The 14,952-nt window shown below is 38.3% G+C and overlaps 2 protein-coding genes and 1 long non-coding RNA gene across 3 annotated transcripts; 2 read left to right on the top strand and 1 right to left on the bottom strand.

The window, feature by feature from the left end:
- The first annotated feature begins 1,425 nt into the window (after positions 1-1,425).
- Positions 1,426-4,520, top strand: LOC107596154 (protein Wnt-11-like). Its single transcript, XM_016286824.1, has 5 exons — positions 1,426-1,596; positions 1,958-2,193; positions 2,692-2,969; positions 3,166-3,458; positions 3,729-4,520. The coding sequence occupies exons 1-5, from the start codon at positions 1,520-1,522 to the stop codon at positions 3,901-3,903; spliced, it is 1,059 nt and encodes a 352-aa protein (XP_016142310.1). The 5' UTR covers positions 1,426-1,519; the 3' UTR covers positions 3,904-4,520.
- Positions 4,521-8,514: 3,994 nt separating this feature from the next.
- LOC107596196 (immunoglobulin-binding protein 1-like) lies at positions 8,515-10,842 on the top strand. The gene is made up of 5 exons (XM_016286876.1): positions 8,515-8,815; positions 9,407-9,721; positions 10,265-10,460; positions 10,609-10,685; positions 10,773-10,842. The coding sequence occupies exons 1-5, from the start codon at positions 8,601-8,603 to the stop codon at positions 10,840-10,842; spliced, it is 873 nt and encodes a 290-aa protein (XP_016142362.1). The 5' UTR covers positions 8,515-8,600.
- Positions 10,843-11,979: 1,137 nt separating this feature from the next.
- On the bottom strand, positions 11,980-14,633 carry LOC107596157 (uncharacterized). The gene is made up of 5 exons (XR_001610335.1): positions 14,554-14,633; positions 14,202-14,278; positions 12,937-12,990; positions 12,526-12,591; positions 11,980-12,030 (listed from the first exon to the last, which is right to left on the bottom strand). It is a non-coding gene; the product is annotated as an uncharacterized lncRNA (long non-coding RNA).
- Between the last annotated feature and the right edge of the window lie 319 nt (positions 14,634-14,952).

Genomic DNA, 14,952 nt, shown 5'->3' with positions numbered 1-14,952 from the left:
AACGTGCCGCAGACGGCTCCGGGGGATGAATTAAGGCCCCCTGTAGCGAATCCATGTGTTTTTGTAAGAAAAATATCCATATTTCAAACGTAATAAATACTTTTCTCTCACTTCCGCTGACTGTCATCCACTGAAGCAGTTCCGGCGGATGACGTAAGACACCTGGCGTTGCGTGATTAGTGACGAATGCGGAGAGAGAACAAAACAAAACGCCAGTCTCGAATTAGAAGTACAAACCGAGGATTTGCAAAGAAAAATGTCGGAGGCTTTCGATATAAACCAAGAGGAGACTGGTTTTCCTTTGCTAAAGTAAGGAAACTTAGCTTCCTTTGCTCCTGTTAACAAACTCGCGAGACTATACGTGCTGCGTCATCCGCCAGAACTGCTTCAGTGGATGACAGTCAGCGGAAGTGAGAGAAAAGTGTTTATTACGTTTGAAATATGGATATTTTTCTTACAAAAACACATGGATTCGCTACAGGGGGCCTTTATTCATCCCCCGGAGCCGTCTGCGGCACGTTTTATTATGAATACACAAGCTTTATTTGACGACTTATGGACTGTTCAACTGCAACACCCGCTGACTGCAATGATAGAGCTTGGAATAGCCAGGACAATTTTTTATATAACTCCGACTGGATTCGTCTGAAAGAAGAAAGTCATACACACCTGCTTCGAGGGTGAGTAAAACACAAGCTAATTTTCATTTTTGGGTGAACTAACCCTTTAAATAATACGTTTTAGGCTTCTGTACAACTACTTAAATGGCATATTGGAAGGGAATACCTTCCTCAAACCATATGGTTGTTGGTTCCTCATCACTTTTTGAAGTTGCTCTTGATAACAGTTCCACACCCAGTGTTGGTTTATTTGAATGATTAAAAATAATCTTCAATGTGGCTTTCTCAAATTAACATTTTTGGTCCAAGAACACATTTGTCGTCAAGGCCGTCCTTGGGGGGGTGCAACTGGTGCGGTCGCACCGGGCCCCACGGCAAACGGGCTGAGAATGCGATCGTGAACGGACCAAGGGGAACCTTCCCCCTCCCCCGAATGCGATCACGGACTGAGGGGGGCCCTGCTCCCTACCTCGTACCAGGCCCCGCGTCAGCTAGGGACAGCCCTGTTTGTCCTAATGTGAATTTTATGCTGTAAGTGTGATTGAGCCATATTATGTAAATGTATTGTAGGCTACTGAAATGTTTGGATCTCAACAGGTCAGCTAAAGGTCAAACTGAATTGCAGGAGTCCATGTCCAGCTCCCAGTCTCTCTTTGAAAAGACAGTGCAGTGCACTACTGCGAAGAAAAATGCACACGTGTTTCGTTTAACTTATTTAGGAATTATTATAAGACCTGTCGTAACCTTAGAGAACTTCGTTGGTTTATTTATTTTTGTAGTGATGTCGCAAAGAGAGAGACTCGGACCCATTTCAGCGTAAGCTTCAGGTAGTCCGGTGTGCATCTTGGTCACTGGGAAAAACATCAAACCGGACTTCACTAGGATTTCCAAACGACAAAATGACAGCATACGGGAATTTTCTTCTATTTTTCGTCATGTCTTTGAGCGTGATATCATGTAAAGGAATATCATGGCTGTAAGTATTTTATTCGTTAAGCAATATAGGGAAATGGGATGAATTAAGTGATATTTAATTTTTAAAAAATCAGCTAATTTATCCCAGCTCTGGGTGATTTAGAAAGACTCAGTCTTGAATGTCACATTGATTCGAGAACCGATCACGTTCGATTCCTGAATGAATCATTCAGCTCGGGTTCATTGAAAAGTTCCTTTTATATTCAATGGAACAGCAACCGATGATTTTCACCGTTTTTTGTCGATTACCTTGTTGGAAACATGTCGAGTCATGTTTGTAATTAAGCGTTATTGAATAAAAATGAAATCATGTTTTGGATATTTACGGCAGACTGGCTCAATTAGGGTGTTTGTATTTGCAGCGGTCTAACGGTAAACGGGAGCTCGGTCGGGTGGAATCAGACACATCACTGTAAACTGCTGGACGGACTCGTGCCAGATCAGCATCAACTCTGCAAGCGGAACCTCGAGCTCATGCACAGCATCGTGCATGCGGCCAAACTCACCAAGAGCGCGTGCCAGAGCTCCTTCAGCGACATGCGCTGGAACTGCTCGACCATCGAGAGCGCCCCTCACTTCACCCCTGATCTGGCGAAAGGTGAATACCTATATGCAGTGTTGCCAATTTAACTACTTTGTAGCTAGATTTAGCCGCTTCCCCGCCCCTTTCGAGACTTTTTTTCAAAAGTTTAGGGACAAATATAGCAGCAACTTGGACAAACCTTATCTAAGTTCTCATCTTGCCCACTGATCTACGTTCATCTTTATATAGATCAGTGAATTTGCCATTGTGATGTCATCTAGTGACATTTAGCTACCAGTTTTAGCTACTTTCAATTGAAAGCAGTTGGCAACACTGCCTATATGGGCAACTTGTAATAGTCTGTCCTTGTACATGTTGCCAGTTAGCCACATGCTCAGTAAATACATATTTATTAAAATATTAACAATAATTCTGTATTGAAATGATTGAACTGTATTTATATCAGCATTGTACTGACTAACAGTCACTCTATGTTTAGAATAAGTATTAGCTATAGTAAAAAACACTAAATTATTCTTTTTTTTTTAAAGAGTAATATGCATCTCTGTGCAGGGACCCGTGAGGCATCGTTTGTGTTCTCTCTGGCCGCTGCAGTGGTCAGTCATGCCATCGCCCGTGCATGTGCTTCTGGAGAGCTCCCCAGCTGTTCCTGTGCACCAGCGCCCTCAGAGCAGGCGGCCCCAGACTTCCGCTGGGGTGGCTGCGGAGATAATGTTCGCTACGGCCTGCAGATGGGCTCAGCTTTCTCCGATGCACCCATGAGGAACCGCCGGTCAGGACCACAGGCATTTAGACTCATGCAGCTTCACAACAATGCAGTGGGAAGACAGGTAAGATCAACTGCATGCTTAATTTCCATCAAAGACTGGCTTAATTTAGCAATTACATTGACGCACTCATCTGATAACGGAATACTTTCTGATTGTAACACGGACGGAAACATGCATTTTCTTTGAAGCAGCTTTGAAACTATGGTGAAAAGTTCTGTACAAATAAACTTTGTTTCATTCATTTGTTTTTGTGTAGGCACTCATGGATGCTCTAGAGATGAAGTGCAAATGTCACGGTGTTTCTGGCTCCTGCTCTGTGAAGACCTGCTGGAAGGGCCTTCAAGACATCAAGAGCATCTCCGCCGACCTCAAGTCCAAATACCTGTCGGCCACCAAGGTCATTCCGCGCCAGATTGGCACCCGCCGACAGCTAGTCCCCCGTGAGATGGAGGTCAGGCCCGTCGGAGAGACTGAACTTGTTTATCTGGTCAGCTCGCCCGATTACTGCTCACAGAACGCCAAGCAGGGGTCATTCGGAACCACAGACAGGTGAGATATGCATCATCAGTCAGGATGATTGATTACTGATGAGTTGAGAAAGAGCAATCAGTTCTCAGTCACTGTAATGAATGAGGGACTATCACGGATCTGACAGATGGGACAGAGCAGAAAGGAAAGAAAAGAGGCACATGAATGTTAAACATTGTCACACACACAGACACAAAAACTGATTCTCACAATGCAAACACGCTCCTATGCTGCTGCTGTTTGAGTTATTCGCCAGTATTATGAATAATTTGCTCTGTATCGTCTCTGCAGGCAGTGTAACAAGACTGCGACCGGCAGTGAGAGCTGTGGACTCATGTGTTGTGGACGAGGGTATAATGCCTATACGGAGGTGCTGGTGGAGCGCTGCCAGTGTAAATATCACTGGTGCTGTTACGTGTCCTGCAAGACCTGCCATCGCACTGTTGAGAGATACGTCTGCAAGTGACAAACCACCTTATTGACTGTCTTCATCGACAGAGAGGAGGAGGCACGGTGCAGTGCTGGGTGAATGTGTATGATCTTTCTAGAGTCATATGTGAGTGGATAATCCGCTCTGAGTGCTGTAAGGATGGCATGCAAGTGAAGAAAGAAGAACCGGAGTTGAGGAATACGGGATGGTGAAAGAGTTAATGAATGGCTGTAAACCAAGAACCCTGCGGTGAGGCCCTCAAGGCACCCCGCATGAAAAGCAGAGTGATAAATAGTGGCTGCTCACAGCAAAACTCATCAACTCCAGCACAGAGGAGGAGACATGGGGGGAGGGTAGAACTGTACTGGTAAAGAGTTACTTTACTGCTGTAATACTTTACACATTGCTGATCTATTCAGATCTGTTTTGGTCAGATAAATTTCATAGGTTACACAGCAGTAAGAGATTGAATCAAACTGTTTAGTTTGGGTGACTTCAGAAGTTATGTGTGCTCAGTATTGATTATGAAGGGCACCATTGTATTCATGAAAAGAAAGATTAAGGCAGTGCCTTTCACCCTGGGAAAACTTGTACATTTTCTGTAAAAATTAAAATTTGTATTTATTTTATTTTATTAAAAAATATTTAATGTGAAAGAGACTTTGTAATTTTTCATCTTGTAATAGTTAAAGGGATAGTTGGCCCAAAAATGAAAACTTGTCATTATTTACTCTTGTGGCATTCCAAACCTTTTGCAGAACAGAAAAAAAGATATTTTGAAGAATGTTGGTAACTAAACAGTATTGGTGCCCATCGACTTCCACTGTATGTACAATAAACACAGAGACATTTCTCCAACTAGAAGTCTTGCTTATAGTCAGTCTAAAGCAGTTTTGAGAAGATGTATGTTGGTCAGAATCTGAACAGCATTTTATAGCAGTTCTGCATGTGAACGTGAGCATGTTTTCTCTCTCTCATCAGCATTCTTCTACATCAAAGACATTTTCAGGATATCAGTGCTATAGAGAGATTAAAAACCCAGATAGTAAGCATTCAACAGAAGCAATGAGAGAAAGAGACAAAGGGCTGACCTGTTCTGCAGTTCCTTTTGTCCTTTGATTTGCCTGATTTTTATCTCTGCATTGTTACAGCAAGACAAAGGCACACACAGACTTCTGGGCTCTTTACAGGACCAAGCTGAGCCTCGGAGGGGGTTTAGCTTTGCTCAACAGCTTACAGTCTTTAAATATATCAAAGATGCTTGTTGATATAAAAAATAAGCTGGCAGAGAAGAATGTTGAGTGATGTTGCTAAAGTATTAGCACAGCAGTTATTTTCCCTTTACAAAAGTTTATCTGAAGTCAATCCGAGACTTTAATCACAAGGATTTTATCAGCCACAGGAAGCAATAGACAGGAAAAAGGTGTGTCAGATGCTTGAGGTATCTCAAGAAAGAAGGAGTGTAATGGCGTTTCTTTCTCTGTCTAAAAATATCGATCTGTTTTTTCAACATGAGATTATTCTCTCTTCTTTGTTGACTGTGCACCTGGTGTGAATCTCTGGAATGTGGCTCTTCATTTAACTGGGTCCCGTGTATTGTTTACTGAGAGCATAACACCACACCCCCACACAATGAGTATTTACACACACAGTCTGAGGAAGAGTTTATTAGTTCTTGACTGTTTGCTGAGTGACTGTTTGTGAAAACAGATGCAGGACAATCCCACCGATCTCTGCTGACAGACTCATCCAAACCACTTTTTCACACACACGCATTTGTTTTTCTGTCACAGTGGGAACTTTACATTGACTTCTTCTCATTACAGTTTTTATACTGAGATGATGACATGAGATTACATGATAACGCTAAATCATTTCCTTATAGTGACCTTGGGAAGGTCTTCATAATGTAGGTGGATTTGGTTTTTGCTATCAGCCTGAGCTACACACACAGACAAAATCTTTTTATAACATCGTCAATGCGCTTTGCTATTTTTATATTGACCTAGACCATAAACTTTCCCCTTTAAAAAAACGTTCAGCTTTTTGGTTTTAATTCAAAGGTTTAGCTCCTTTATTAAGCCCTTCTCCTCAAGGCAGGAACATCTAGTCCATTTGCTATCTGACCTGCAGAGGTTTCCGTTTGAGCTCTGGGGACTGTATATTTGAGTGTGTGTGGCACCTGTCAGTTCTGCCCCCCATATTGCAAATGACAAAGCAAAGGGCATAAAAGGGTGTAAATCTCACAACATAGCTGGACACACACACATACTGAGAATAGATCTGCAAGTGACTCCAAATATGTGAAGAATTGACAGCCTGGCATGACAAAAATAGAACCAAAAAAATCTTTTAATCTGCACAACTTGTAGGAAAACTGGGTGGAAATGTCTGTATGCATGCTGTTTTTCAGTTCTCTTCAGCTCATGGGGTTTCCTGGTGTTTCTTTGAATGTGGTTTGTCTATGTTATTCTGTTATTCTATAGGGTGACAGTTGATGTATGTTGCATGTTCCAAGGGTAGAGATCAGGGTTTAAGGTCATGACTGGGTTAGGGTTAGTCCTCTACTATGAGGGGAATTTTCCTTTCATGGCCAGAAAGACAAAATAACCTCAGAGCCCATTAAAACTGATTAAAAAATAGTATCTTTAATAAGAGAATAGACATGATCTCACACCTGCTCAACGGCCTTTAGCTGCAGACAGAAACTTGAATGTGTGGTTAAACATCAGATTAAGAAAAGACTGGATCCGGATCAGTGAACTGAATAAACACGTTTGCTTTAGCCTAGAGAGAGTTCTCATCTATCACAGCTCTAATGTGTCATGGTTTCTCAACAGCTGATCATGCCAGAGGTTCAGTGATACAACACCATGGGAAAATGAGTTGAGTTTCCGCTTTGTCCTAACAAAGGCTCAGTCTTTGGTGTTAAAGCAGCCCTGGACTATGTTACTTCATGAAGTTTATTTGTCCTACACAGAATGAATGATTCGGTTAAACAATCCCAGACTCATTTACTGCAGGCAAAATCATTAATAGCAGCCAAACGTGTATGAAGCTGCCTTCATACACTCACGCAAACAAATAATCCAGCACACAGTAACGCATGAAGTGACCGAGACCACTGAGACGAGTGGTTTCTGAATGCTAATGCTGTCACAGATCTTTGTTTATACTGGGTGTAAAGCTTTTTAAAATGAAAACTGAGTAGACCTGTGGGAGATCTGTTTTTTTTTTTTAAGGTTCTTGCTATTCCTACTTTGGATTTTTAAAGATATGGTTCAGAATGGTCATGCTGACAGAAAAAGAGCAGGAGTTTTGCATGAAAATCAGTTTTATGTGCAAACTGAGAAGAACGTTTTCTCTGAATATTATCACTGTGTAAAGTTAGCCTTCTGGTAAGTTAGAAATAATAACAAAGGCAAAAATATATACGCATGGTGTGGGAACTCATACCATGACAATATTGTCCAGGGTAGGGCAAGAGACAGAAATTCAAGGTGGGAAAGTAGTTTTGCACTGTAAAAAAGGCTAATTTTGAAAGTATCACTTTATTTTTGTTTAAGACATTAGGGCAATTCCCAAATTATTATTTCTTGTTTTAAGCATAATTCTTAAAAAAATAAAGAAAAAAGCATTGGCCATTAAGCATACTCTGTCCTGGTATTTAAAATATTTGTAAATATATACATGCTTTACATTTGTGAATGCTATAATAAGAGCAGGATAGTATGTACACTGGTACACTCAAGTACACGCTTAGAGATGCAACAGCTTAGAACAGTTCAAATGTAAGTGTTTAATGGCAATTTAACCTTCAGATGAGGGAAATTGTTGAACTTTTTTTTTTTAATGTTCATCTACAATTGAATTTCTTATATGGTAAAAGTAATGACAAAGCTTTTCCTTTTTTTTCAAAATCACAAAAGAATGTTTTCCTGTTAAAATAAATGTTTTATTTTAAAAGGTTTTTAAAAGTATTACATATTACTAATTTCCTTCGTTACTTAAAATGAAGGAAGTTTACTTCAAAACCATTATAGTGATAATTCATTTGTAGTGAATTTTTAGGAGTCATTTTTAATTAAGATAGTAATGTTTGTACATTTAGTCAAAAAAACAAACAAACTTGAGAGCATCTTTTCTGCCATTGTGATTTTGTTAACCTTTGGGACACAATCTTTGAGTAGGAATTAGTTACAAAGATATCACATTGTTAAGTTGTGTTTTTAGGCAAAACGAAGAGATTGATTTTTTTGTGCACAAATATTTTGATTTTAGGTTTATTTACACAAATATATATTTGTTACTCTAAGTTTTGTGGCATTTAAAAATGATTTACATTTGTTTTATTTTAATCCTTAAAGCAGCTAAAAATGAATGCTTTAAAACGCTCTAAATTACTTGCATAATATATTGATTAAGTTTAATTATATTTTAATTTATATTCTATTTTACTTTTATATATGTCGGTATGTATTATTTTAAGTATTTATTTGTTTCTTTGTTTACTTCTGTTTCAATGATGATGATAACGCCTGTTTGTTTTCTTAAAAGATTGAATAAACCTTTAGTGCGACATTAAAGCTACAGAAATGTAGTAAAGGGCACTGGTGCAATGATCTCTATTGACATCTACAGTGAGACGTCAGAACTGCAACACAGAGAACCGACCGGAAGCTAAGAACCGGAACAAACGGAATCCGAGCTGGATCTTAAATCAGCTTTGAGAAATGGCGGCCGCTGAAGACACTAACACTACACAAAACCCCAGCGGTTCAGAGGCTCCGAAACTGTCGGATTTACTGGACCGGAGCTGGAAGCTGTACGAAGAGGTGGACACCACAAACGAGCCGAGCAGCTCCAATGCAGTGCAGGTGAAAGTGAAGCGCGGAATCATGCAGCTGGAGGAGGCGACGATGATGGTCAATCAGCTCGACCTGTTCAGGTTTGAGGAACACACACACACACACACACACACACACACACACACACACACACACACACACACACACACACTCAGACTAAACACAACACAACAACTGCTCACGAGGCGACATATTAAACCGCTCCTGTTATAATCAACATATCTGTCAAAGGACTGCGCGCGAGCGACGCGCTGATCATGAGAACTTGATATTTTGTCTAGTCATCTGTTGCCAATTAAAACAGTAAATGTTTAAGATGTGTATATTACACTTTTACACTACAGTAATGTACAGTAAAGGCCTTTTTTATCTACAAAAGTGTATTGTTACCAAGTTCTTACAGTTATTTAGAGTATGACTCAGCTGTGTAGGCCTTCACTGCACTTCTTTCAGCAACTATAATGTATTTTGTGTGTATTTTCCCTTGTGCTATTAAATTAACAAACTGACAATTAAACTAACATTAATATTATACAAACTGTTCAGGTATGTATTTAAACATGAGAAGCAAATTCTGCAAATAAAAAAAAAATCATTACAATTACCATTACAAAACAACAGCTAAATAAAACTTACTGGAGTCCTTTTTAATTTCCTTATTTTTTCTGTAGTCGTAATGAGGCATTGGAGGAAATCTCCACAGCCGACCTGAAGTACCTGTTGTTGCCGGCTCTTCTGGGAGCGCTCACCATGAAACAGGTGAACCCCACCAAGCGGCTGGAGCATGTGCAGGCGGCCCGTGTCTACTTCATGGACTTCCTCCAGAGATGCAAGAACTATGACGTGTGTAGTTTTCAGCTGCCCAAAACCAGTGAGAACACAGCAGATACTCCTACTGAGGAGCAGACGAATCCATCAGTTCCCATGCCAATGCCACAGCCAGACCTCATCGCCATGGCAACACAAAGACAAGCCAAAATAGAGAGGTGGGTTGGCACTGAATATTTGTTTACATGCAATTATTTTATATATATACACTGGGGTAAGATATTTAAAGATGTTTTTAAATTAAGTGTCTTATGCTCACCAATGCTGCATTTATTTGATAAAAAAAATACAGTAAAAACTGATGATTGTGAAACTGTTTTCTGTTTTAATAATATAGTTTCATATAGAATATTTTTTATTGTAATATATGCTGATTTGGTGCTCCAGAAACATTTCTTAGTATTAATAATGTTGTGCTGTTTATATTTTGGTGGAAACGGATACATTTTTTTTGTTCAGGGTTCTCTGATGAATAGAAAGTTCAAAAGAACAGTGTTTATTTGAACTGTTTTGTCACATTATAAATGTTATTTTTGATCAGTTTAAACTGTCCTTGCTGAATAAAAACATTATTTTAAAATCACATTTGAATTAAAGTGTATATGTTAATATTTGTACAAGGTTGGTGTCTTTTCCATCAGTTGTGCTAATGTTTGTGTAACGTTCATGTGTGGCATATTTACTCTGTAAGTTGTTTCCAGGTTTAAGCAGCGTAAGGAGACAGAAGCCAAGCTGAGTGAGATCAGGGGCCTGGTTGAATCTGGCTCAGCCGATGAAGAGGTGGTGAGAGATTTTTACCTGCTGCATGTACGCAGGTGGGTCACACTAGCAATTGAGGAGATCGACTCTATCAACCAGGAGATGGAGATTCTGAAACGGATGGAGCTTTTCAAGCAGGTATTTGATTGCCACATGAATTACATCCGTGTGTTTTTTGTGTGAATGATGTGGTTGCATACCTACCACTCTTACATCTACCTCTGATTTGCTGCAAATATATATATATTTCTAAAGATTAGCCATTAATAATTGTTTGTTTCTGTAGAGCGCGCCCCAGCCATCTCCACCTAGAAGACCGCCTATGAAGCCTTTTATCCTGACTAAGGATGCTGTGCAGGCCAAGTATGTGTGCATTTGAAGCGTGTCTGTGATGTTCAGTGCTGCAGTATTTGTTTATGTGTGATCTTTTATTTTCTGAATGTATTGCAGAGTGTTTGGTGCAGGGTATCCCAGTCTTCCTACCATGACAGTGGATGATTGGTATGAGCAGCAGTATTAGAAGTTGTAACATTACCAGTAATGTGCTTTGTGTGAACGCAGCACTAGATAACCGGTATGAGCATGTACAAGTTCAGAACGTGCGGACGTAAGACGTCTACTCTGGGCCAATCATAACATTCTGACGCAGATGACGCAATAACTACACGCTGTTTACGGAAGTCAAAGAAATGTCTAAAGTCGTCTAATACGATGTCTCTGAGCCAAAAGCAGCTGCATGAATGTGAAAGTTTGACACAAAAATGAAAACATCAACAAAAACACTATGTATACCCCTCCATGTTTACAAACACAACACCATGAGGCACATTTAGAGGTCATTTCCAGTTAATGTTGTCACAGAATTTACCGGTATTTTGAAATCGATGTGTGAATGATGCTTTACCGGTAAAAAGACGGAATGTTCTTTCCTGTGTGAGCAGCACATTTTTGTATTTACCGGTAAAGTCGTTCAGGCAATTTACTGGTATTACTGTATGAAGGGGCTATTGAATATTTTTTAACATGCATGTATGTATCCATCATCCAGTGTCCAAGGGAACACCAATGACTTCTTTATGAAATATATTTTTTAATTATTTTATATTTACACTGGGTAAAATACAGTAAAAACAGTGATATGTTGGGAAATATATTACAATTTCAAATAACAGTTTTCTGTTTTAATATATATTTTATATACAATATATTTTATTTTAATATATGCTGATTTGGTGCTCAAGAAACATTTCTGTTTATTAATTATGTTAAAAACCGTTGTGCTGCTTATATTTTTTGTGAAAACCATGACACTCTTTTCAGGATTCTGTGATGAATAGAAAGTTCAGAAGAACAGCATTTATTTGAAATTGACCATTTTTGGTAACATTATGAATATCGTTTTTGATCAGTTTAATCTGTCCTTGCTGAATAAAAACATTATTATTTTAAAATCTTACTAACACTAAACTTTTGAACGACAGTGTACTGTATATGTAATATTTATAAAATGTTTGTCTTTTCCATCAGTTGTGATAATGTTTGTGTAACGTTCACGTGTTGCATATTTACTCTGTAAGTTGTTTCCAGGTTTAAGCAGCGTAAGGAGACGGAAGCTAAGCTGAGTGAGTTAATCATTTTATGTAGAATTATGAACTACCTGTAAGGCTGCACAGGACCTCCCATAGGGTCACGCATGCCAGTGTACATGCTGTGGAGACAATCAAAGTGACATTTTAAGAGACAGATTCGTCAGATCCAACAAACATTTTAATTTTTCAGTCAAATCATCTTTATTTCTAAAGGGCTCTATATAATACAGATTGCTTCAAAGCAGCTCCACAGTATTAAACAGGAAAACAGCAGAATCAATTATGGAAACTCATTATGTAGAAAAGTCAAATTCTATAAAATTACGATAGTGTCAACAATAACACATTTCATCATTTCTGAAACAAATTAAGCAGTTCTACAGATGGCAGCAATAATTCAGCCCTAGTCAGTTCAGTTTTGATACAATTCAGTTCAATAACACTCTTCAGCCACACTTATACATGCTAATTAATCATATGCTAAATGTTACCAGATTATCTGATAGTTAGCGTTTTGTCAATGGAGAGCAATGAAGAATTTAGTTAACACTTAAAAACACATTGAAATGCATTGTTTAATGTATCTACCAATATCATATATACTGCCCACATACCTGTTTGGCTCACGGGGTCGTCCATCAGTCATGCTGTCAACAGATGAATGCACACCACTGGATGGACTGAAGAGTGATGCAGAGAGTTAAATATTTAAAAAATGCATTAGGATATAGCAAATAAATTTTATAAACAAAACTAAAATCCAACAACTGCACTGATCTCTAATACAAAGAGATTGGTGGTTCAAACACATTCAGGATAAATTTCACCATAATTATAGTAGGCCTGTTATGTATATATATATATATATATATATATATATATATATATATATATATATATATACAGATAACATTATGACTAGCTGTAGTGATATCTAAATATATTTTAGAGACAGCTAACCACGTTGATTCAAAATATAACTAATCTTATCTAGGCTTTTCAATAATTTAACATTAACTATATACTTATAGGGCCGAGCAGGACCTCCCATTTGAGGATCACGCATCCCACTAGATATGCTGCAAATACAAAGACAAAGCAAATAAAAGACATTCAGACATTTTAATAATAAAAAAAAAAAAAGTTTAAACTGTTTTGAAAAAAAAAACAATCAGCAGCAGTCAAAATTATATTCACATAAATATAATCATCATTAACCAAAAAAAAAAAAAAAGAAAAGAAAAGAAAAAAAAGATGACTGTGGTCATCTAAATACCACAAAAATGTATGTGCATAAAGAGACAATACGGTGACCCGGGAGGGGACATACGGTTCACTTAGTTTGGTCGTGGCCACGAGATATTAATTTGTGGGAACGTGATAAAATGACAAGATCATTTTGTCGAGGTAACAACATCCCTAAACTGCGTTCACACTAGCATTTTAATCACGTACAGGAACTGCAGAGAGATCTGGAGAAAAACTCCGGACCCGGACAATCAGATAAAGGTGATGGGCAGGATGCTGCCGTTTTAGCGGCTCAGTGTTCTATTTTTATGCAGACCATTTACATCCAAATGTTAATTAATTTACACAGAACACAACCTAAAAATAGATTTAAGAATATAAACTGTTTGTCATCTATTTTCAGTAAGACTAAATAGAAAGTGTGCGCCTGCCATCGTGCGTTAACTTGAATCAAGCCCACAAATGTCTGTGGATGAGTAATTCACTCCTTGATCGTTTTGACATGTTTATTGTGCATTATTTTCAACTTGTTTATTGCCAAGTTTAGTGTGGCAAAATAGAAGCACAGCCGTATAGTTGCTTCCGCTGCTCTATGTAATCAGAGTGTGAATTTGTAGATTTACTATAGCAAAACTAAAATGTGTTTAAAGTGCGACTGACCAAATCGACCAACTCGGACTCTGGTACGGTTCGCAAGTGCGCACCTGAGTTCAGAAAACAGCGTTCAACATCATCCTAACGAACCCGGGTGCGCACCAAAAGTGCTAGTGTGAGTCCCAGGTTTTTACAGAGGGGATTTTGGATATCTCTTTTTGGAAATCTCTCACTCCATAAAATTAGGCAATACTGTCAACAGCCAGCCAGAAGAACGTTTATAGGAATAAAATGTTAAATACATTTTTCAAATGATAGTTTCAAATGTTAGTTGAAAAATAATAATAATATATATATATTTTTTTGTATTTGTTTTAAATTTTTTAAATGAGTAGATGAAGCGTAATTTGGATGTTATCATTCCACTAAATGAATAAATAAATATCACCTATATGGGCGGTTGGGCATGGCTGTCATGGGAACATGATCTTGTTGTACAGGTCTCATGTTAGGGGGAGGCCGACCCTTTGAAAGCAAGACAAAAGGCAGAAAAAAAAGAAAGATCACATGAACATGTGCATTTTAATAGTTAGCAGATCACTCAAGAAGCTAACATCGATACCTGTCAGGCTTAAAAATGTCTTATGCTCGGTTTATTATTTGTTGTGCTGTATTTTTATGAGTTCCAAAGGTATTTCCAGATAGAGCCATGTTTCTGGTTAAGATTATGGCAGCCCTGTGCTGCTGCTATGAATCATTAACTAGTTTACCATCAAGACACACACATTACGTTGACTCACATTAATATCAGAAGCAAAAGCAATTCCAGGGAACAAGTGCTGTTCTTTAGAGGCTGTCTTGGGTGTCGTCTTTCCTTCACTGCACACATGCACAGAGACAGAATTAATTACTTGTTAGATGTAACAATGACTTAAAGGTCCCATATTTTACACCTTTCTGGAGTTTTATTTTAGGTTTTGATGTCCTTAAGAATATATATTTGCAGTATAAAGTACCAAATACCATCTCAATATATTTTTACAGCTCCTTTCTCAGGAGCTCTGCTGAGCCTTTAAAAATAATTAGAAATGATTCCTGATCACCAAATCAGCATATTAGAATTACATTTAAAAATATATCCAAGTAGAAAATTTCATGTATTAGTTTTTACTGTATTTTAGATACGGTTTGATAAAGTA

This window comes from Sinocyclocheilus grahami, unplaced genomic scaffold (assembly GCF_001515645.1).
Source record: "Sinocyclocheilus grahami isolate Dianchi unplaced genomic scaffold, SAMN03320097.WGS_v1.1 scaffold215.1, whole genome shotgun sequence".
Taxonomy (NCBI): Eukaryota; Metazoa; Chordata; class Actinopteri; order Cypriniformes; family Cyprinidae; genus Sinocyclocheilus; species Sinocyclocheilus grahami.
Note: the sequence above shows the minus strand (reverse complement) of the source record. Positions and strands in the feature narration are given on the sequence as shown.

Coding starts and splice junctions, on each gene's coding strand:
- LOC107596154 (XM_016286824.1), top strand. CDS start 1,520: ATGACAGCATACGGGAATTTTCTTCTATTTTTCGTCATGTCTTTGAGC. Junction 1,597..1,957: donor TGTAAAGGAATATCATGGCT/GTAAGTATTTTA, acceptor TTGTATTTGCAG/CGGTCTAACGGTAAACGGGA. Junction 3,459..3,728: donor TCATTCGGAACCACAGACAG/GTGAGATATGCA, acceptor TCGTCTCTGCAG/GCAGTGTAACAAGACTGCGA.
- LOC107596196 (XM_016286876.1), top strand. CDS start 8,601: ATGGCGGCCGCTGAAGACACTAACACTACACAAAACCCCAGCGGTTCA. Junction 8,816..9,406: donor AATCAGCTCGACCTGTTCAG/GTTTGAGGAACA, acceptor TTTTTTCTGTAG/TCGTAATGAGGCATTGGAGG. Junction 10,461..10,608: donor GGATGGAGCTTTTCAAGCAG/GTATTTGATTGC, acceptor TTGTTTCTGTAG/AGCGCGCCCCAGCCATCTCC.